Below are 24,822 nucleotides of genomic sequence, written 5' to 3'. Positions count from 1 at the left end.
ACCTCTTTTCCTTTTTAATAGGCATTAATTAGTGAAACTTAAATTGAAAAAACAAAGTAGCTTAACAAACTTTTATGTTGTTATTATTACTCTTAATATACTTATATTTAATTATTATCAAATAAGAAGTAGTTAAAAAAAGTGGTGTTCTGCGTGCTGGATGGTTCTGCATCCATAACTGTCTAAAACTGATGAAATGATGAAAACTGATGTGGCGCTGAGATGACAGTTTGGATGGTTCTGCATCCTGTATCCATACCTGATGCTCTAAGTGAGTATAATACCTGCTAGACACTAAAATTCGAACTAAATTAATTGTGTATCAAAAAATAAAATATTAGAAAATTATTTTAATGTAAAAACTACAAAAGATTAATTTTCATTGGTCTAAAAAAATATAGGATGTTACAAGTCCATCATTCTATTAATAATAACCTTTCACATGCTAATTTTTTAATCTATATAAAATTAAATCCTTAGTAAATACTTATCCATTTTATTATTATTATTATTATTATTATTATTATTATTATTATTATTATTATTATTATTAACAAATATATATAAAGTGCACAATGACGTTTATTTATAGATTCAAAGGGTTATGTCGTAAAAATTTGATTTAAAAAACCGTCGTTGCTGTATATGTTTAGAACAAGGGGATTGATTTTCCCATATATAAAACGGGCAAAAAGAACACGGACGTGCATTCAGTAAGCCAGTTGAATCCCTAAACCCACCCAAATATGACTTCCGACATGATGCCCCCACCCCCTCCTCGCCACCTCACCACCACCGCCGATCAACCTCCGTCAACAGAATCGCCCCCAATCGAAACCCCCCTAAACAATACAGAAACTACACTTATGCCCCCTCCACCTCCCATACCACAACAACAAGTTAACTCAGATACTCCCATCGTTCCGGCCGATGAAGATGTTAATAAGAAACCGTCAAGCAATGCAGTTCCGTACACTATACCGTCATGGAGTGAACCGCCCTGCCATAATTATTATCTTGAAGTACTTAAAGAGGGTTCCATCATTGATCAATTTCATGTGTATGTCCTATATCTATATCTATATCTATAATTTCTGTATTTTATGTAATTTGTCTAGTGTCTGCTTTTCTTTGCCCTAGGTTTTTTTTTTTTTTTTTTTTATAATTTTATAATTTTAAAGGTCAATTGTATTATATCCTATGATGCACCGAAACTCCAAACAGGTAGGCGTTCCCATTTTGGAAACTCCATGGGAATGGAAACTCGTAGAAACGTTTCTTTGAAGTTTCCGTATATACCGAAACGTTTATGTGAAGCTTCCATACCGTATCTAAATAGTATTAAGGTTTCAATGATCTTTTTCTATTTCAAAAACAACTGCCATCTTGCGACTATGCATACCCCAAACACAAACCAACTACATTATACAATTGAGATCACCATAAGGCTTTTTCTATTCTAAACTTGATTAGTAACCGGTCACCAAAATTGATTAGTCTCAAGTCTCTCTTTATAAAAAGCCAATATATTTTTATTTTTTAATTTTTTTATTGCCGTATCTTTGCCGTACCCGTATCCTAAATTTTTCAGTTCCGTTCCCCATTCCCGTATCGTTCTCGTGCTGCTTTGCCGTATCTGTTTCGGTGCTACATAGATTATATCCAGAAAATATACATATGTACAAGTATAAGTAACTTGGACAAGCCCAAGTACCACATTCCAACTACTTTTAGTACCACTCTCTATCTCACAAACCACTCCAAATCTATATCAAAAACAAACGGTCAGAAAAGACATACAAAAATCAGCCATTCTCCAACCAAATATAGCCAGTATACAAACAAACAACCAAGACAACAGCATAAGCTTCTTGACTGCACCAGTATGGGACCAAGTAGTCCCATCTTACATGACTCACTATTCCCATACGCAAGAGCAGCCAATCAACTCAACACTGCAGCCTTAATTAGCCTTTAAAGAATTATTAGACCAACTCAAACTCCATCTGTCTGCAATTCTTTCAACATAAAGAGATTTCCTTACTTTGATACCCATAATCTTGTGTCTAACACTGTCTCTGATTACTTGACACATTGTATCCATATCTCTTTCTTGATTCTTGAAAATTCTAGCATTCCTCTCCTGCCATATATAATACACAGCAGCGGCTACAAGTAGCTTATCGACTACTAATCCAAATTTGTTGTTCATTCTTCCTCTGGCCAAAAATCTGACCACTTCCTGAAGGCTTGCCAAATCTTGCATTTGGAACATGTAATGACTTAAATTCTTCCATATACTTCTAGCAAAATCACATTGGAAAAACAAATGACCATGACTGTCCACATTTTCTCTGCAGAAAACACACTTCAATTCTGCATTTACACTCCAATTCACCATTTTATCTTGAGTTAAAAGTTTTTCCTGAACTGCTAGCCACAAAATAAATGCATGCCTTGGTAGTTGGTATAAATTGCTTAAACCGAACCACACTCTTCCATTCCACATCTGGCCAGTTTTCTCTCAAGTCATGCCAAGCTTGTCTTGTAGAAAATTCCACATTCTGATTATTATTGGTCTTCCACATTACTTTATCTTTTCTCCCATTGACAATATTAGGAACCTCAATATTGCTAATACTAGGAAATATATCACCCAGCCATCTAGCCACTTCCAACTCCCATTAACAATCATTCTATCAACAGTAATATTATCAGCAACTCTAGCATCATATAAGTCCCTTCTGCTAATAAATTCATTAAGAGGGCCTTCCACACACCACTTGTCATACCACATTGAGGTATTCATTCCATCTCCAATTTCAACAAAAATATGATCTTTCACCAAATTCCTTACCCCAATCACTGTTTTCCAAACCCAACTGTCATTTTTATCCAATTCATGACACCATATACTTTTATTTTTTTAAGTTTCACCACATTTACCCATTTTGCCCATAAAGATCCTTTATTCTCAACAATTTTCCAAAATTGTCTTACCAACAGAACTTCATTCCATCTCCTTAAATCCTTAATGCCCAATCCACCTTGTTCCTTTGGCCTGCACACATCTCTCCAAGCAACCCTTGCTTTACCTTTTGCAGACTCACCAGCATTTCACAAGAATCTTTTAAACACTTTCTCTAACTCCTTAATAACTGTCATTGGTAGCAAAAAGACTGATGCCCAGTATAATTGCATAGAAGCCAACACAGAAGCAATTAGTTGTATTCTTCCTGGATATGACAGTTTTCTGTTTTTCCAACTTTCAGTTCCGCTTCTCACTTTGTCAACCAATATATTACAATCCTTGACCCCCATTTTTTTTTTATCCAAAAGTGGAACTCCCAAATATCTTACAGGAAGTTTTCCACACTTGAAAGGTAAAATATTAAGCAACTCACCTTTATCCTTCTCACTCATACTGCCAAAAAATATGGTGCTCTTGCCCATATTAGGTTTCAAACCAGAAACTTGACTAAACTCATCCAGTGTCTCTCTCACAATCTTAAGAGAACCACTGTTTCCTTCGCAAACCACCAATAAATCATCAACAAAGCACATATGAGATAGTTTCAATTCCTTACAACCAAAACGATACCCAAAATCATTTGTTTCCTCAATCTTCTTCTTAAAAATGAGACTGAAAACCTCCATTACCAATGTGAAAAGATATGGTGATATGGGATCACCCTGTCTAAGTCCTCTCCCCCCTTTAAAACAACCATGACTCTCCCCATTCAAGCAGATAGAAAACTTAGTAGAGGTAACACATGCCATAATCCATTTGATCATCATTTTATGAAACCCAAACTTAGATAAAATGGATTCAAGAAAAACTCCAGCTCACTGTATCATAAGCTTTCTGGATGTCAATCTGCATTGCACATCTCTTAGGCCCATGTTTTCTATTATACCCCTTCAGTAGCTCCTGAGCAATAAGTATATTATCTTGAATATGCCTTCCTGGGATGAAGGCACTTTGATTGACACGACACTTTGATTGACACTAAGAATTTTAGTAAGTCCTTCCTGAATTCTGCTTGTGAGAATTTTGCTTATGCATTTGTAAATAACATTGCAGCAAGCTATGGGTATGGGTCTGAACTCAGAGACCTTATTAGGAGTACTCACCTTAGGAATCAATGCAAATAATGTGGCATTTATGTCCCCTAGGAGTTTACCAGAAACAAATAACTCTCTAACAGCCATGCACACTTTATTTCCTACAATATCCCAAGCCTTCTTGTAAAAACCAGAGGTATAACCATCAGGTCCTGAAGCTTTGTTGCTATCTATACCAAAAATAGCACTTTTGATTTCTGAGTCAGTCACAGGTCGTATCATGTGAACAACATCATCATTACTCAACACATTGTCAAAAATATCATCCATCACTGGTCTTACATTATCGTGTTTCACAAATTGCTCAGCCACATCTTCACCTTCATATCTATTCCCTTCTTCATCACATATACTATCTACTCTATTTTTATTCTTCCTAGACTTCAAAATTCCATGAAAATAGGCAGTGTTCCTATCACCCTCTCTAAGCCACTGAACTTTAGCTTTTTGATATAACTTAATCTCTTCATTAGCAACCTCCATGTATTTATTCAATGCATTAGCTGCTGCCACCCTAATCTGTTTATTATGAGGCTCTTTATCCATTGCCTCTTGAGTACTGACCATTCTTTCAAAAACATTCCCATTGCTCCAACTCAATTTATTCAAAGGTTTTTTCAATTTCTTCATATTTTGAGTGAGTTTATACATCTGACATCCCTGTATATTATCATCCCATTCTTTACTCACAACCTCCTTGAACTCCTCTTTGTCAGCCACAAAATTGGAAAATTTAAAAGCTTTAGCCTTTGTAAAATAACCACCCTTTATTGTCATAATAGCTGGACTATGATCAGATATATTATAAGGCATAAAGATCCCATGAGCTTGAAACTTATTCTGAAAATCTTCATTTACCATAATTCTATCAATCTTTTTAAGAACAGAGCATTTGTTATTCCTCAATGACTTAGTCCAGGTATAATAAAATCCAGTGCTACTTAGGTCCTCAATCTCCCGTGCATTCACAGCATCATTAAATTCTTGCATTTCTATAGATCTACTAGAACCCCCATTTGAATGTTCATTCACTTCCAAAGTGACATTAAAATCACCTAAGAGCACCCAAGATCTATCCCCTACAACCTGTTTATGCATTTCTAACTCTCTCCACAAATTCCTTCTATTACTACCATTATTACTTGCATATATAAAACTGCAAAAAAATTTAATTTTACTAGAAATTACCTCAATGTTACAAAGCATAGATTGTTTGGAAGCATCCATGACCATCAGCTTCACAGTGTTAGGATTCCATCCAGTCAAAATCCTGCAACAAGATGGAGTATTCTGCACATTTGAAGTCCAATCCCAACTCCCAAACACTTTATTCCCAACCTTCTAGATAGTATTCAACTTCAAGTGAGTTTCAACAAAAGTACACACTTGTAATTTTCCATTTCTAATAAAATTTATAGCTTCATTCTGCTTCATACCACTATTCATACCTCTTATATTTCCAAACTGCCTAATTAAAATCCATTATTAATAGCAATGACACTCAATTTAGCAATTGAGCATCCCTACCCTGTATTTCATTAGCCACCAAAATGCAAGTGGCCTCATCCACCTCTTCAATTATATCCTCCTCCATGGAAATACCTTCCAAATTATTTTATCTTCAGCCATTCTTTATTAAAGTACTGTTGCATCTCTATGGTCCACTCATTAAAAACCTCAGTACTAGGCTGGACCCTTTTGACCAGAAAATCATCAACTCTCAGTTTGCAATAATCTGACAAACTTTCATCATATTCCTCATTCACCTCTTCTTCACCCAAGACTTTAAATCTATTAGCACTTTGTGGGCTATTTATTTTACTTGGTTCTCCTTTACTCTTACTACCTACATCCTGCACAACTGCCTGTTTTTGTGTATATTCCACATGAAATTTCCCTTTGTTATTTACCTCCTTTCTGCCATTCTGTACCACATTCCTTTTATGGAATTTTTTCTTATTCCTAATCTGTACAAAATCATCCTCCTGCACACCTTTATTACCAGAACTCTCACCTATTGACATGCCACTATTAACTTTATAATATCCCCTCCAGTTTGTTTTTTACACATCTTATCATTATGTCCAAATACCTGACAATGTTTGCAGGTAATAGGTCTCCATGTATACTCCCCATCCACATGCTTAGTTCTATCACATTAGCAGCTCCATCCTTGTATAAAATCTCAATCTTATCCTTCAAATCTTTCCCAGCTTCTATCTCAATTAGTACTCTAGCAAAACCAATCCTACCTGTTCCATTATGGCACATGGAAGCTGTCATGCTATCCATCATGAGTGGCCTGCCTAATCTACTAGCCAAGGTGCTTATTCCTCTTAAACTCCATGCTTCTAAAGGCAAATTCACAAGTTTGATCCACATAGGAATTTTGGTGGGTTCTGTCTTTTCCACATTCACATCAGGGTTCCACTTTTGAACCACTAATGGTTTCCCATTAACCATCCATGGGCTCTGTTCAACAACCTTATGCAATCCTTCGGTGCTTTTGAACTTAAAATAACAAATACCTTTATTATCTTTAATCACATCTCTAAGCCCATATTTTCCCCACATTCTTCTTAAATTGTATCTCAATTCATTCAGAGTCATACTACATCTCACAAAAAAACCACAAACAGTCATCTGCCACTTCTTGCATCTTTCTTGAACAAGATCCTCTTCAAAGATAACTACCTCCTCACCATTATCATATAAACCAGTAGGCAAATTTTTATCAACATTTTTCCTATTATTCACCATATTAGCATAAGACAGTTTATTCACATTGCTCCTATTCTTATCCAGTTCAATTAGACTCAATATCACTGCAAGCTTCTGAACACTTACCTTCAAGCTTATCACACTCCTTCTCAGTATTTACCTCTACATTCAGACTATTCTTCTCCTGTTCACCATTGTTATTGAATTTATCCTCTTCCACATCAGCTAATCCTTCTGATGCCTCTCCCTTTTCCTTTCCACAATTAATCTCCATTTCCTTATTATTTTCTTCTTTATTATTAATTTCCACCACATCAAATTTCCCCATTCCTACGCTGACGTCATCATCTTTATTATTGTAATTCGCCATATTATTGGCTTTATTCTTATTATTCATCACATAATCACCTAAATTTATCGGAGTTCTAGTATTTCTACCTGAAGATCTTTTTTTAGGCATTTTGGAAAAAAATCCCAAATTCTAGGGGTTTTTATTGCATCAGAAATTTTACAAAATTACTCCAATGGTGTTATGCGGACTGTAATATAGAACGAAAATAGATGAAAACCGAAGAAAATTGATGTAAAATCAAGAAGAAATGAGGTTTATTAATGGCGGATTTTTGAATCTAAGTTTCCCGCCAGAATCGCCTAGCCGGGAGAGAGAAAATTTGGATTAGTTACAAATTTTCTTTTTTTTAAAATTTTATTAATTAGCTTTATATAATAAACTGTTTATGTTTATATTTAAATTGTATGTATATTTACTAATAGGTATGAGAAGGGAGCTTACATGTTTGGAAGAGTAGATCTTTGCGATTTCGTTCTCGAACATCCAACCATTTCTCGCTTTCATGCTGGTAAACTCACTCTTTACTTACGTATATTCCCTTTTTAGCGTCCGTATTATACTGATTCCGTGTCTAGATATGATGCCAACATAGATAGATAGTGTACCCGTCTAAACGACTGGTGTTGAATTTTACGGTCTAGTATGGTCATAGCGACATAGCCAATGGATAGACACCTAAACGACATGCCTTATTAGTTGTTATGTAAATTTCTGCGTATTGAGCGTATGTTACTAGTACGTTTTATTTTCCACACAAGTGATTAATGTCTGCTTAGTGGTTAACTTAATTGTGGATATGTAAAACCATCGAAAATAAAATAAAAAATAGGCTTTAGTGTGGTTTACGTAGGAGTAAGTATGTTTATGACATATTTACATGAATTTATATACATCAGAGTGTATAATTTTGTTTTTTTGTTGTAGATTTATGTGTCCTGGTGTATGTCCTTCGTATTCCTTTTGGTGTTTTTTCTTTGCAACCATTTACTAAGAGGGAGTCTGTTTTGTTAGGCCGCTTCTTATAGGGCTTCTAGCCCGGGTCCGATGCTGATCCAATCCCAGACACCGTTAGCACCGGCACGTCTTCGTCTGCGTCCAAGTGGTTTATACCATTTTCAGACGCGTTTTCAACACTAATGTCGGTCCAGATTGTGCCATATTATAATTAAAATTTTTTTTGGAATAATCTCCTTTTTGAATGTCCCTGTATGTCCCGATTGTATGTCTGCGTATAGTTTCTATATGTATAGCCACATATGTAGAAGACAACATTTGCTATATATATTATAAATGTTATCTAAACCCCTGAAAAGTTTTGAATTAACCCCTGCACTTTTATTAAAAGTTTTATGTTATTTGATATAGTTTGATTTTTAAAGTTATTATTAATAAAAAATTTATTTGTTTTAATTAATATTAATGTAATGTGTTTATTATTAATAAAAAGTGTATATTTAATTTTGTGTAAAAGAAAAAGAAAAAATAAAATATTGGAAGAATAGGGAGTTCTAAGGAGTGAGGTGTTCTTGGAATGTTATAGGAGAGAGAGAAGATGATGTGGCTGAAAGAATAGGGGAAGAATAGAGGAAGAATTGGGGGCTTATAAGGAGATGCCTTAGTTGTAAGTGCTTTTTTTGCCAAAATAAGCTAAACCCTGACACTCAAACACTTAAAAGTGCCTTTTGGCTTTCACATATATGCAACTAAATTACTTGCACTCCCAAAGACCCCTCTAAGAAATTTTTATGAGTTTGTTATTAGTTTTGAAGTTGGGATTACAACTAAATCACATATATTCTCTTTTTATGCCAGTTATTCAGTACAACAAATCAGGTGATGCTTTCTTATACGATCTGAGCAGTACTCATGGGACTTTCAAAAATAAGAACCAGGTATTGTCATTATAACTTTTTACATCAATACAATTAACCATCTTATTATAGCCATTTTCACGTTTATACTGGTATGCGCCTCTTTGTACATATGTGCTTCAGGTGTACATCTGTTTGTTGTAAATGTAGCTAGTTGGTGTAAAATAGTATTTCTATATTAATTGTCTAATATCAACATTCAGGTGAAGCAAAAGGTATATGTGGAGCTGCATGTTGGTGATGTTCTGCAATTTGGCCTGTAAGTTGTCGTGTTTATATGTTATTATTTTAAGTTAATGGTGATTTGTACCACTGTTTTTCAGCCTTGTCTTTTGGTTCATCTATAATATGTTATTATATGGCTTTCTTTATGTGCAGTTCATCTCGGTTATACATATTTCAGGGACCGTCTGAGTTAATGCCTCCAGTAAGTCCCTTGTTTTATATGTTTTTTTATGTGATTATTATGACAAAAGCTCACTGGTCATCCATTATCATTGCATCATTAGTTTAGTTATGACTGAAAAAAGATTGTCGAGATTCTCTTTAGGTACGCTTATATATCTATAATTACTTGCTTAAATACCCATATCTTTGCTTGTTGTATTAGGAAAAAGACTTGAAGAGTATCAGGAGTGTTAAAATGGGACAAGAGAGACGTGACATGGAAGCTTCACTTCGGCGAGCGAAAAGGGAAGCAGCACTTGCTGATGGTATCTCTTGGGGAATGGATGAGGATGCTTTTGAAGAAAATGAGGTTTGCATAATCACTTGCTACTAATAGTGAAATTTGTTTTAAAATAGAAAATGAGATATGTTGTTCTGTTTTGTTGTGTTTGGGATATTGTGTTGGAGGTTTATTAACTTTATTGGAACTATATGTTAGGATGACCTTGACGAAATAACATGGCAAACTTTCAAAGGACAGCTTACAGAGAAGCAGGAGAAAACCCGTGAGAAAGTTTTGAAGAGGCTTGAAAAGGTGAATGTGGTGTTATCTCAAGCAATTCAGAAAAGCTTTAATAATACCACAAACATAATTTTCTTAGTTCATCATTTATCTATTCTGTATTTAACGTATGTATATTCTTTACTGGACTTTGATCAACGGACTACAGATTGCTAACATGAAGAAAGAGATAGATGCTATTCGTGCGAAGGACATTTCTCAAGGTGGTTTAACACAAGGCCAACAGACTCAGATTGCTCGTAATGAACAGAGAATGGCTCAGGTTTGTTTTTCATATATGTCAATATTCTTTTATTCATCTTGCAGATATATACGTCTTGATTTTCAATGTATATTTACTGAAAGTTTCTGAATGAATTTGATTAGGTTTTAGAAGAGCTTGAAAACTTGGAGGAAACTCTAAATGAAAGTATCCGTGAAAGTTTGGGTGCACGCGGTGGCAGGGTGCATGGTAAGAAGAAAGGAGCAATTGAGGATGATGAAGATGAATATATGAGGTATTTTTCTAAGAAATACTAAATGCATAGCTTATTCCACGCCGCTTGTTACACCTTGAGCTATTTAATTGGTTGATATACTTTACAATATAACAGTGATGAAGATGACTTCTATGATCGAACAAGGAAGAGGTCATCTAAACAGAAGGGTGCAGATAGCCGGTCAGTTGAGACAGCTGATTCTCTTCTAGACAAGAAAGATATTCTCAGTAGACAAATTGAAGAAAAAAAGAAATTCCTCGATGATGAGAAGAACAGAGCGATTCCTGAAAAAGATGACGTGGCTGAAGCTGGAGATGAACTGGATGCATTCATGACTGGACTCTCTTCTCAGCTAGGTTTGTAATATATCTCTTCATTACTTCATATTGTAGTAGTTGTTATGGGGGTATGTATTTAATGTTTCTCTATTGCAGTGCATGACAAAGCAAACTCAATCCAGAAGGAATTGGACGAGCTGCAGTCTGAGCTAGAACGAGTACAATACTTGTTAAAAATAGCTGATCCTGCTGGAGAAGCTTCTAGAAAGAGGGAATCTATAGCAAGTGAAGGAAAACCAAACATTTCCATACCACCTGTTGTGAAAAAACCATTCTTGGAGAAGCAGAAAAACACCCAAAAACAAATTAATGTTGATGTCACTATAAAAGCAAGCAAGAACGACGAATCGTCTGATGTTGTAACAACTGCTATACCACCTAAAGCCCCTGTGTATACAATAACTAAGCCTCAATGGCTCGGAGCTCCGGAGAAGAAAGAAGAAAAGAAGCCACAGGAAGTACCCTTGGTAGAAACGGAATCAGATCAGTTTGTAGACTATAAAGACAGGAAAGAGGTTTTGGTGAAAAATGAGAGTGCTCAGGTGAATGTGGACTTGGGACTTGCAGATATAGCACCGGGTCTGCATATAAGAAAGAGAAAACAAGTGGAGGAACCGGAAAAGATTCACAATGGAAATTCTGATTCGGCTGAGGCATCTGGAGGAGTTGATATTGCATCAGAAGCTGTAGCATTGTTGCTGAAACACACTAAAGGGATCCAAGCAATAGATGATGAAGAGATGATACACACCGAAGGTATTGCCGCAGATAGTAAAGGAAAGAAAGGCAAGAAAAAGGCGAAAAAGGTTTTGGGACCCGAGAAACCTTCTTTTTTGGATAGTGAAGCTGCTTACGAGTCTTGGGTGCCTCCAGAAGGTAAAATTTATTCCCACCTGTTCGTATTAAATGATAGTTACATATTACTTGATTTTAATCTGTGATATCTCTGTGCATCAGGTCAATCAGGTGATGGGCGGACCTCACTCAATGATCGTTTCGGATACTAACTGCAGATGCTAATTCATGATTTTGATACAGAGATCCGTTATGCAACATTTCAGTTAAAAGAACTGTCAAAACCGCTCATAATCAGCACCGTTTGTGTATACTAATGATCAAAACCAAAGCCATCCACACACCACATCAACCAAAACCTTGACGATACAGATCTGGGAAGAGAATTTGCAGCAACTTTATGTATCATGTTTTTGGTGAAGAGGTGGTTCTCGTGACCTTGACCTAAACCTACGGCAAGTTATGTAAAAGGTAGAAAGAAGAACCAGTTGCAGTTTTGCATCATGTATTTTAACACATGTACAAGGATAGATTCTATTAGTAACAAATTACATAGTTAAGATTAGTTTGTTTGATGTTATGTATGGGATTATGGTACTCATGAAATGATGAAAATGATCATCAATACCCGCATTATAAACTACGATCTACCCACCCTAGGTGCTTCATTAAACGTTACTAATCGTTGCAGATAACAAGAAATGAGATACCGAAACTTGTCACATTTAAATCACAAATGTCGAAACCTGCGACATGTTCAAATAAGCGTAGCATTGAAATATTATGTACTCTCATGAATAACTAAAACTCGACGGAGATATCACAAGACAAATCCCTGGTTTGTTTCAGGCCCGGTCTTGGGCAAATGCGAAAGGCTCAATTGAGCAGGGCACAAAAAAGTAAGGGGTACCAAATTTTGTATACAATACGTCACTGAGTCACTTTATATATTGATATATTAAATTAATTTTGTTGCTAAAGATATATCTACAGGCAAAAGATGTTGTTATCTTATATATTAAAGTCCACTAGTCTATCAATATCTTATGAATTATATTATTGTTTTATTATTATACCATACATAATAATCTCATCCTATATTTTTTGACGTTAATATATGCAGATAGTCGCAAAGAGTAAATACGCAAATTGGAAGTTTTCATTGTTCAAACATATATATTGATTTATATACTTTGATTAATTTTTTTATGTGAGACATAAACAATTATGGTATTAATTATCAAAACTTAAATTTTGATGCATTTAAAAATAAGTTAGAAAACTTTGCTATAGTTATTTTATATTTTCGAACGACATTATTGTTATGGTTGTTTTGATACCTTTTTATATATACTTACTATACTTCAGCCGTTAATAACAAATTTTGACGTTTAATGGACACCATTAATATATTATCGAGCTGGGCACCCAAAATTCATGGCACGAGCATGGTTTCTTTCTATTTTTGTATTTGTATTATTGCAAGTCATATAATTAATTTTTATTGTGTAGAGTAACCAACCCTGTATATATCAAATCAAACCAATACACAAAATACCAAACATCCCATCCATGACCACCAGTTTAATTAAAAAAACATTCTCCCATATATACGAACAATGTTCACATGGAAAGACACTGAATCATGGAAAACAAGCACATGCCAACATGATTATATCTGGGTTTGTACCCACTGCCTATGTTACTAATTGTTTGATCAAAATGTATATCAAATGTTCAAACATGGACTATGCACACAAAGTGTTTGATAAAATGCCTCAACGAGACACAGTTTCTTGGAACACTATGCTTTCCGGGTATGCTGGGAATGGAGATATGGGTATGGCTCAAATGATGTTTGATTTGATTCCTGATAAAGATGTGGTGTCGTGGAACTCGTTGGTTTCTGGCTACTCGCAGAATGGTAGTTTTTGGGAGTCGGTTGAGGTTTTTATACGCATACGACGAGAAGGTGTGGGATTGGACGCGGCTACATGTGCTGCTGTTTTGAAGGCGTGTTCGGGTTTGGAGGATTGTCGTTTAGGTGTTCAAATTCATAGTCTTGTTATTCGTATGGGGTTTCTTTATGATGTGGTTGTAGGGAGTGCGACTGCGAATATGTATGCGAAAAGCAAGATGTTGAAGGAGTCTATAAGGTTTTTTGATGAAATGCCGTTTCAGAATTGGGTTTCGTGGAGTACTTTGATTGCTGGTTGTGCTCAAAATGATGAGTTTTTTGATGCGTTGAAACTGTTTAAGGATATGCAAAAAGAAGGGTTAGGAGTTAGTCAATCGACGTATGCTAGTCTTTTTAGATCATGTGCAGGCTTATCCGCTTTAAGATTTGGTTCTCAGCTGCATGCTCATTCCTTAAAGATGAATTTCGGTTCTGATATTATAGTAGGAACTGCAACTTTGGATATGTATGCAAAATCTGGTATGTTATGTGATGCCAAAAAGCTCTTTCACAAGTTGTTGATTCATAATCTACAATCATACAATGCCATTATCATAGGTTGTGCTCGCGTTGGTGAAGGGTTCGAAGCATTGCAGCTATTTCGTAATCTGATGAAAACTGATCTTGGTTTTGATGATATAAGTTTATCAGGTGCATTTAGCGCATGTGCAGTTACCAAATCATATATAACCGGAGTGCAATTACATGGGTTAACCATCAAGAGCATGTTGCAGTCCAACATTTGTGTTGAAAACGCCATACTTGATATGTATGGAAAATGTGGAGCTCTGGCTGAAGCGCGGCGTGTGTTTGATGAAATGCAAGTTAGAGATGCTGTCTCTTGGAATGCAATCATTGCTGCATATGAGCAAAACGGGAAGGTAGATGAAACTCTTCAACTGCTTGTTTGGATGCTAAGTTCAGGTTTGGAACCCGATGAGTTCACTTTTGGCAGTGTCTTGAAAGCTTGTGCTGCTTTGCAATCTTTGAATCTTGGAATGGAAGTTCATGGTAGAGTAATTAAATCGGGAATGGGTTTGGAATCGTTTGTTGGAAGTGCTCTTGTAGATATGTACTGCAAATGTGCAAAAGTCGAGGATGCGGAGAAGCTCCATGAAAGGATGGAGAAACAAACAATGGTATCATGGAATGCAATTATTTCAGGGTTTTCGTCACACGAACAAAGTGAGGAAGCTCAAAAATTCTTTTCTCAAATGTTGCAAATAGGAATTAAGCCCGATAACTTCACGTTTGCAACGGTGCTCGACACGTGTGCGAATCTTGCAACCATAAGTTTAGGAAGACAAATACATGGCCAGATCATTAAACAAGAAATGCAATCTGATGTGTTCATTTGCAGCACACTTGTTGACATGTACTCAAAATGTGGCAACATGCAAGATTCAAGATTAATGTTTGAAAAATCCCCAAATAAAGATCTTGTCATATGGAATGCCATGATCTGTGGATATGCTAACCATGGACGTGGAAATGATGCTATAAGTGTATTTGAATCCATGAAACTGAACAATGTAAAGCCAAACCTTGCCACTTTTGTGTCTGTCCTTCGAGCATGTGCACATGTGGGGCGTGTAGAGGAAGGATCGCAATACTTTAACTCAATGCTTATTGACTATGGTTTAAATCCTCAATTAGAACATTACTCTTGTATGGTAGATATATTAGGTCGATCGGGTCAAGTTAACAAAGCCGTAGATCTTATTAATGATATGCCTATGAAGGCTGATGATGTTATCTGGAGAACATTACTTGGTATTTGCATGTTGCAGAAGAATGTAGAGGTGGCTGAAAAGGCAGCAAGTTCACTTCTTCAATTGGACCCACTAGACTCGAGTGCATATATACTTCTAGCCAATATATATTCTGATGCTGGTATGTGGGAAGAGACAAAAATGATTAGGAAAATTATGAGGCGCATTGGGTGTAAAAAAGAGCCAGGTTGTAGTTGGACGGAAGTCAAATCTGAGTTGCATATGTTTACTGCTGCGGACAAAGCTCATCCTATATGCAATGAGATTTATGAGAAGTTGGATGAGCTAATTTGTGAGATGACACGGTCAGGGTATGTGGATGATCCCAGTTTTATATTCAACGGTAACAAGGTACTAGAAGAACAACAAGAAGTCCATTCCGTCTATGCAGTCAGATAATTCTTTGCATCTGAGGTTTGTCCAACTTGTACATTATACACATACAAAACAATTTTTTGCTTTTCTTGTGAATTTCACTAATGTCAGAATTTGAGATGTTTTTTATTAGGTTTTGTCATTAGCGATTTACTAGCTTGTATGACTTAAGCACCTCATGTATCTTAAAGAGGTGAGCCTACTGATAGGATTTTGTATGATGCTTATAAAGTTATGACATTGACGATATCTATGGGGGTGTTTGGTTTGCAGAATTCGTTGGAATTCGAAAGAATTGGAATCCAAATTCCATTCCATATCCTGTTTGGTTGACAGAATGGAATTCGGATTCCATTCCATAACTTGTTTGGTTCGTAAGGAATTGGAATTGGAATCCTTTAAATTCCATCAAATTAAGGAATTCAAGATTCCTTGGCAAATTAGATGGAAAGTTTTGAATTCCAATGGAATTCGCAATTTAACACTTCTAAAATTATTATTATGTTTTATTTAATAGATATTATATTTTTCTATTACTATTATTTATAATAATAATAATAATAATAATAATAATAATAATAATAATTAGTTATTATTATTATTATTGTATTAAATTATAATAATAGTTATTATTATTATTTATATTATATAATAATATAAAAATATCAATAATTATTATTAATGAAAATAATTAGTATTATATATAATTATTATTATTATTATAATTAATAATTACTATTATTATTATTTTAAATAATTAAATAATAATTACTATAACACCTCCTTCCTGATAGAGAACGTATTTTTAGTTCTGATGCTTCAAAATCAATTTGCTAACTCATTTAACTCTCATTTTAAAAAAAGATTGTATTTAAAGTATTTATTTGCTAAAACTCTCTTCTTTTTTCTTCAGAAAAGAAAGTATATATTGGCATACTTTTACTTCTTTAATGCATCAACAGAAGTTTTATATCTTTTCCTCTTGTTTTAATTGAAAGTTCATACAGTTTTCATACTTAACAAAACACAAGATCATTTGTTAATGGTTATATGTAAGTAGCATATTAAAACATAAGATTATTTTATGACACAGATTTTGTGTGTGACTCTGAAATTACTAATAGGGGTTGGCTTTTACCCATGAATATCTTTTTGCCTCCCACACAACTTGAATCGATGTCTTATTTTTCTCCTTGTCTCACAGATCAGATTCCGGAATTAGAAGTAGGATCTTGGTTCCATTTTTTGGTACTGAATTTCGATATGGGTTTTCTGGGCATATGTGCTTATATCGATTTGAAAGTTCTAATGAAATATAGCATTTGATGTTGTAGTCTTTGAAAATACAATAGTCACGTCTGATGGAACTTATTGTCTTGGTTAAGTAAATGGAAATGTATTAAACTAGTCCAATATCTTTTGTATGTATTCAACATAAGTGAGTATATTGTATCTATCTACCCCTCTAATATTGTAATTGTATGTATTCGGATAGACGTGGTGTCGTGGCATTGGTATAAACTGCCACGTTCTGTGCCACATCATCAGTTTACAAGTATCTAATATGTCGGGGATACATGAAATAACAATATTCAAAAGATGGATACACACAATACACTTATTTAAAGTTGGATACATACTATAGATCTCGTGCTATAGTCGGATGCATTTACAAACACTTATACCTAATTGTTTGGCTACTTCTCATTGTCTCAAGATGTTATACAGTAGTATAGAAGAAATCTTACTCTCACATGTCAATATTATTTAAGTTGTGTCCTATTATTTGACCCCTAAAGATATGATAATCTCGAAGGTTAAGAACTCATTATATTGAAGTAGCAGATAGAGTGACTTCTAAAATGCAAATCTAAACACCCGTTACTTGTGTGGGCTTATAAACAGATGGTGCTTTAATTGTTATGAATTCTATGTAAAAAAAATCCATAGAAATCTGTTTACAAGAGGATGACGAGTGGAAACGGAAAACATGCTAATGAGAGTAGATTAAGAAATAGCAATTAAGTGGTTGTTAATGATTAAGTACAATTCTTACCCACCAAGATAGTGGAGCTTCCTTTACCGGGGCAGTGTTTAAATTATCAACTACATGTGTGTGTATTAGGACAGTGAGTCAGTGACATTGCCTACAAGTATGTGAGCTAGCTAGTCAACAGATGTTCATGTTATTTGTGTGATTCTGGTTTTGAGTCTGATTTTGTTTTTAAATTTGCAATACACTTTCATAATAGTGATACCATACAAATGCAATTTTAGAATGATTAAAACCAACCAACCTTAATGGTTATATGTTTCGAATCTTGATTTGTAAGTAATGTACTTCTTCATATTGTAATGGTTATTATGGGGATATATAAGTAATTTTCTCTATTGCAGTGCATGTCAAGGCTAACTTAAAACGGGAGGAATTAATGTTATTGCCACTATAAAAGCAAGCAAGAGCGGGGAGTCGTCTGAAGTTGTGGAGACCAAAGAAGCTGATACGAACCTAAAGCTAGGTGTAGAACTTACTCCCAAAAGCTAGCTCAAAGGAGGAGGGGACACCTAGGCTTATAAACCACCAACCAATCCCATACTTGGCCGATGTGGGATCATATCAGAAGCCTCGAGAGGCACCTTTGGTTGAACCGGAAGCAGGTGAGTCTGTAGGCTAAAAAGACAAAATTCTAAAGAGGTTCTGGTGAAAAACAAGACTGCTTAGGCAAATGTGGACCTAGGATTCGCAGATGCAGCATCAGATCTGATATAAGAAACAGAAAACAAGTTGAGGAGTCAGAAAAGGATAATATTAGAAACTGTGATTTGGCTGAGACGTCTGTAGGAGTTGATATTACAGCAGAAACTGTAGCTTTGTTGCCGAAACACACAAGAAATTCAAGCAATCGGTGATGAAGAAATGATTCAAGTTGTGATTGTCGCTGGTGAATGGTGATAATAAAGCCAAGGAAGGAAAGAAAAAGGTGAAAAGGTTATAACTCATTTCAAGGCCCAAGCAATAGGCGGTGAAGGAATTATTCATGGTGAGATTGTCACTGGTGCCTGGTGGTAATAAAGGAAACAAAGGAAAGAAAAAGGTTCCCGAACCCTAGAAACTTTGGTTTTCGGATCATGGATGGGTGCCTTTAGAAGGTAAAACTCATTCCCATTGAACTATCGAACCATAATTTGCAAAATTGCATATTTTTTCTAATGTGATATTTTGGTTGCATCAGGTAAAGGCATGAATTCGTTAGATGGTAATTGATGATCTCGATGTAGAGATCAATTGCCAATCATTCCAACTAAAAAACACCCTTCAACTGTGAAAACCGCTTTTACTAGAAACATTCGTGTATTTTAATGATCTAACACCAAAACCATCCTCATACCACATCAACCAAAATATAGATATTCCATGCTTGGGATGAGACCGTGCCTTAACCTTATGTATTCTGTTGGTGCAGAGATGGTCTCATGACTCAAACCTATGGCAAGTTATACGAAAGGTAGACACGGGACCTCTTGGAGCTTTCATGTAGTTTTCAAAACATTTATAACAAATATTCACTCGTTTATAACTAATTACAGAGTTGAGATTAATTTGTTCCATGTTATGTATGTGATTATAAATTTATAATGCTCATAAGTTTGATCCATGACATAAAAAAGCTGGAAGTATAAATAAATATTGTTTGATCAAATTAATAAGATACAAACATCTACCTACATCAATCAATAATTTCTGATAGTACAAGGAACCTAAATAATTTCTTCAATCCTTTCTCTTGTATGGCTGGAAATTTATCATTCCGATGCCGTTCCACTTGCTTTCTCATGATACAATCATCTACAAACTATGATCTTCCCACCCCAGTTGCTCCATTAGGCCTAAAACAATCGATATTGCACAAAACCGCTGATCGTACTATACCTCCAAACCTGCCACCATTTGTTACATCAATCAACACAGCATAGAATTACAGCATTCAGAAGTAACAAGAATGAAATAACAAAATGTAACCCTACCGGTCAATGCTGTTTCTTGCTTTCTCAGGTTGGTCAATGGCATTGGTTGACTTCCTGGCATTTTCTGCATACTTTTTTGACTTTTCTCTCCGGTCAACACTGGATCTTGACTTATCTCTACAGTCTGTGCTAGGCCTTGAGTACTCTAGTTGATCTGTGCTAGGCCTTGGTTTATCTCTACAATCTGTACTACTACGATGTTTATCGCCATGATCCGAAAGAGATCCTGAGAAGTTTTTCAAGCAGGCCGACTTCTCAACAGCTGATATAAACTTCTTGAGATGTCTTATGTACTCTGGGTAGAGCTCTAAATCACAATGATTGCCACCTTTAACCCATAATGGTTCATACTTCTCTACGCAAAGCTCCCAAAGCTGCTTACCATGAGAACAATCTACAACATCATCCGCAGTTCCCTGCATCATATCAATATTCGATGCCATCGGCAGCTATTAACTTGTGTGGGTGTGTAATAATTGTTCTTAACATAAAGTTTTCAACACGACAAATGTTGCAACATATGACATATATTTAGTAAAACGAAGGAGGGGAATATTTACTTACATGAATAACCAAAACCGGACATCGGACTAATGGTATCTTGTCAATATTCTGCATCAGAAGAAGATACAACCCATCAATATAAGAAATTGTCTCCGCAAATGCAAGTGCCATAATGAATGGGCTGGTTGAGTAACAGTAAATAGGTAATCGCTAAGTGAGTTATAGTGGATCAACTTTGGTTGGACCAACCCACCTACACTTTTTAGTCATTTTCTTGATATATATAAATGACTGATGCAGCATGGAACTACAATACTACACATTAAATTCTTTTTATTATAACATTAATCAACTTTGACCTTTTATTCAAAAATTGTTAGACCCCTTGTCAATTAAATACAAATACAAACAAAAGAGACCCATAAATGGAATTGCTCTCAAGTACGACTAAACAACTGAGAAATAACTATATATAAGAGAACCAACCTTGTATATATCAAACCAATATGTTCGTTTCACAGGATACATGACTCTAAGTCCAGACAAGATTGGGCTATGAAGCACAACGGCCCTTAATCTTGACAAACGTGATGCTAAATCTAGAGTTGGTCCACTACCAACAGATTGCCCGTATAATATAACATCCTCTTCTTTCACGCCATATGTCTCTACCAGACATCTATACGCAGCTTCTATGTCAGCATAAGTGTTATGCTCAGTTGGCTACAAAGATTATCAAACACAACATGGTTTAATGAATTCATCCAATGATATCTAAAAATTATTGACCTATGTTTTAGATTACTTTACCTTGCCAGAGGATCGTCCATACCCAGTGTAGTCATATCTGGCCACAAACAAAAATGCACATTTTTAAGTCATTAGATAGCAGTAACTCAGCTGAAAATCCACATAAAAAGAAACAGTTTTATCTAAAACCATTTGGATTCTCTCACACTCAATGAGCAAGTCCTTGGTAATCTAACAAGTGGTCTATAACCTATATGTACCACATTTTTAAGTTCTAACACCTTATAGAAAATTCACTTCATTCAAAAATTTGTTCAAACTCTATCATACTTTGTAAAGTTCTTGAAACACATTTCTGACAATATCTAACAAAAGAGTCTCCAATTTGTCAACAACTTACAGACTTGCACCTTCAATGATCTGGTAGGATTGTAGGAACGTCTCACCAATTACCACTGAAGGATCGTAAACTAAGAAACATACATCATCTTGTAACCGAACCAACGGCCAAGAAAAACACATTTAAAACAATAAATCACTACCTTTTTCTCCAGATATTCTATATTTTATAGCATCTTGAATAAAATAACACTCGAACAACTCATATGCATCCCTTTCGTCACCTAATGATTTATACTCGTAGAAGTAAAACATTACTCACAATTCGGAAGCCGGGGTGTTCAAAGGTTCTTAAGGCACCCAATCCAAATTTCACAGATTGGTATAGGAGAACATGTTTGGAGATGATTGTCTACATTTTACCTCCCCCATACCTTGTATGCCTGTAAGATTTAGTTACTGTTGTTTGGAAATGTATCCAACGGTTTATATTGTGTTTTCCAACTTTAAACGTTGCTATTGTGTGTACTGTCTACCCAACTTTCAGATATTGCTATCGTATGTATCTGATTGTATGACTTTGCGTTGACGTGACACGTGACAACTAATATAGATGTCATGTAGCGACATTGCGAACATATACCTATATCTACCAAAACTACCACCAACTACATACAAAAGCAATACAAGCATTCTAAGTTGGATACATACAATAGACTTTGGGCTAACATTGAAAACATCCCCCACACTCCTTTGGTATATCACCAAATATACAACCTATAGTTTCACCTTTTATGCTTTCATCTAAAGACAATCCACAATAATAAGGTTATTATTACTCTAAACCTTAGCACCTAAAGCAATAAACTAAACCTTCAAATCAACTTAGATTTGAAATTATCACAAACAAAACTGTCATCAACTCATACCAAAAACAAACAAATAAAAACTCACAACCCCCCCCCCCCCCCCCCCCCCCAATGGATGATGAACACAAGATTCAAGATGCAAACTTTAATGAAAAAAATGTAAAAAATATTTTTAAAGAAAAACTAACCCCAATAAGTTGACTCTGAGATGAAGGCTAAGTTCACAAAACAGCTCATACATCTGACCAACATCAGCAGCATTCCCATGTGAATACAACACAGTTAAACTTGCACCTGGATTCTTTACATACACTCCAATAATCTCACTTCCTTTCTTTGTTTTAAGCTTCAAAACGTCGACGTTTCCTCTCTCTGCTACATCTGTCATCTTGAGCTTATTTCCATTAGATTCATCTACAACCACCCTGTATGACGGCGGAGACGGCGGAAAAAAGGCAAACTTGGCCGCCATGGATGATGTTACACCACCCATCTATGAAATCAAGATCAAAATTCCAAGGTTTTGATATGGGTATAAAAAATTTTGAAAATCTTGATGTGGGTATGTGTTGGATTTAGATTTGGGTGTATAAAAATGATTAATTTATTTATTTGTTTATATTTTTTGGGGAAATGGGGATGCACCCAGTGAAGGTGTTGTGTGTGAGAGAGAGTGAGGGAATTCCGGCGAGGAAGATGAAAGGGGGGGAGAGGCACGTGTGAATTACTAATAAAGTTTAGAAGAGATTGCAAGTAAAGAATGCAATGACTGAAAGAGAAAGATTGATAACATGAGATGATAATATGAGATGAGTTTAAAAAAGTTAAATCTTGGTGTTTATGTGTTTTTGCCACCTGTCTAACTAAATAGGTGAAATGTTTTAACTTTTGGACCCAGACAACCAATGATGTTTTTGTCTTTTAGTGGTTTATCTTAGCATTTCATGCTTTTAATCTACATTAGTCACAAATGCAATGTAAATTAGTGGAGTATTTGTTAAGGAAATAATTATCCTCTTAACAAAATAACTTTCCTTCAAACTGTTAAATGATGTCATGTGATCAGAGAGCAATATTAAAAAAAAATAAAAAATTAATGGATTACACATGTCACCTTCTAATGGAAATGAAATCAACTTAAATCATAAATGTATCACTAGTTTTACTATAGATTTTGGTTTCGGCTCTATGAAGTGATAAGTATGTGATTTTTCTCCTAAATCACGTGTAACGGTTTATAGTTTGCATCTCGTAGTTTATAGTATGTGCAGAGTTTCACTATTGTATGATGAAGTGTCCTTTAATTTTTAATATCGGTTGAATGTTTAAAGGAAGATTACTTGTTACTTTATAATCTAAGAAACGCTTTTTGTGTACGAATGATAATTTTAACGTTAATGCTTTTTAGGTTAATGATTTTTTTTATACAAAAATGTTAATAATAATGTTAAATTTAATTTTTTGAGTTAGATCTAACTAGTAAAATACTTGGATCTCCTAGAGGCATTTTGAGTGTATTATATGTTAAAAATTAATATGTCAAATATTAATATATTTTTCTTATTTTCCTAAGGGAAGTGATATATTCACAACAAAAATTTGTCATTTACAATGATTACACGTATTTACTGCATATTGTACAACTGTCTAAAGCAGATAATTGTTGTAGATGGCAAATTTGAGTTGTGAATATATCATTTCCCTTTTCCAAACCTTTGTATTTGGTGGTACTGTGGCATATTGATAGGTTCATTTTTCATGGAACACCCCCAATGATATAATAGTTTTTTTATTATTATTATAATATTATTAAAAAAATATAATTTTTTAAAATCTATTTCCTCTACTTTCTTTGATTACTTTAAATGTGTAAGAAAAAACTTTTGCTTCAATAGGTTTAAGAATATCAATCTTTTAAAGAAAAAAGTCATTCGTCTCAATGATAAAAGCTTTTCAATAGCTTTTTTGTATAAAAAAAAATAGTTATTCTGTCAACCTACCATTATGGATTCCTTAAAAAGTTATGAATCATATGTAAATCTTGTTTAGAAGAGTTGTTACTAATATTGTTTAGAAGAGTTGTTGAAATTATGATGTAATCAGGTAAACTTATTAACTTTTTTATAGCTCAAGTTGGCCCAAACCCAGAAATGATTAAAAACTGACTAAAATCGAACCGAAAAAACCGAAACTCAATGATTTTAGTTTTCAAAAAACGAATTATAATGGTTCAGTTTTTGGTTTTAGTCAAAAACGAACCCAAAGTGAACCATACTCACCCCTATGGGTCGTGTCTCGTTTTATATTAGGCTAAATCAACTTATCTACCTAAAAAGCTACAGTCTTCTTACTTTAATTAATAAAGTTATACTGTATTTTAATAATGACAAGCTTAAAACGATCACCGAATATTTCATTATATTTTAACAGATTCGTTACAAAATAATGTAAACATAACATCCTGCAATTGGAAGTTTGAATTATTCTTGATTGCTACAATGTACATATTATGATATTAAATATCACATTTGATGACTCAAGCCAAATCTCCACAAAATTTGACTTTCTTACATGAACTA

The 24,822-nt window shown here is 34.7% G+C and overlaps 3 protein-coding genes across 4 annotated transcripts; 2 read left to right on the top strand and 1 right to left on the bottom strand.

The window, feature by feature from the left end:
• Positions 1 to 645: 645 nt before the first annotated feature.
• Positions 646 to 12,287, top strand: LOC122578368 (kanadaptin). Its single transcript, XM_043750316.1, has 12 exons — positions 646 to 1,060; positions 7,621 to 7,706; positions 9,011 to 9,090; positions 9,273 to 9,328; positions 9,448 to 9,496; positions 9,680 to 9,826; positions 9,956 to 10,051; positions 10,188 to 10,301; positions 10,406 to 10,536; positions 10,633 to 10,874; positions 10,953 to 11,732; positions 11,814 to 12,287. Exons 1-12 carry the CDS (start codon positions 747 to 749, stop codon positions 11,861 to 11,863), a joined length of 2,145 nt encoding a protein of 714 aa, XP_043606251.1. The 5' UTR covers positions 646 to 746; the 3' UTR covers positions 11,864 to 12,287.
• Positions 12,288 to 13,207: 920 nt separating this feature from the next.
• LOC122578099 (pentatricopeptide repeat-containing protein At3g02330, mitochondrial) lies at positions 13,208 to 19,364 on the top strand. Of its 2 annotated transcripts, none has more exons than XM_043749978.1 (3): positions 13,208 to 15,794; positions 18,153 to 18,905; positions 19,220 to 19,364. In XM_043749978.1, exon 1 carries the CDS (start codon positions 13,224 to 13,226, stop codon positions 15,777 to 15,779), a length of 2,556 nt encoding a protein of 851 aa, XP_043605913.1. In that variant the 5' UTR covers positions 13,208 to 13,223; the 3' UTR covers positions 15,780 to 15,794; positions 18,153 to 18,905; positions 19,220 to 19,364. The 2 variants fall into 2 exon arrangements, with proteins under 2 accessions (XP_043605913.1, XP_043605912.1); XM_043749977.1 differs by having other exon boundaries at positions 18,989 to 19,364.
• A 52-nt stretch (positions 19,365 to 19,416) lies between these two features.
• On the bottom strand, positions 19,417 to 23,031 carry LOC122578100 (alpha/beta hydrolase domain-containing protein 17B-like). The gene is made up of 6 exons (XM_043749979.1): positions 22,432 to 23,031; positions 21,096 to 21,132; positions 20,772 to 21,008; positions 20,346 to 20,393; positions 19,782 to 20,197; positions 19,417 to 19,694 (listed from the first exon to the last, which is right to left on the bottom strand). The coding sequence occupies exons 1-6, from the start codon at positions 22,734 to 22,736 to the stop codon at positions 19,610 to 19,612; spliced, it is 1,128 nt and encodes a 375-aa protein (XP_043605914.1). The 5' UTR covers positions 22,737 to 23,031; the 3' UTR covers positions 19,417 to 19,609.
• Between the last annotated feature and the right edge of the window lie 1,791 nt (positions 23,032 to 24,822).

The sequence above is a fragment of the Erigeron canadensis genome, chromosome 8 (assembly GCF_010389155.1).
Source record: "Erigeron canadensis isolate Cc75 chromosome 8, C_canadensis_v1, whole genome shotgun sequence".
Lineage (NCBI taxonomy): Eukaryota > Viridiplantae > Streptophyta > Magnoliopsida > Asterales > Asteraceae > Erigeron > Erigeron canadensis.
This window is presented reverse-complemented; position numbering and strand designations above follow the sequence as displayed.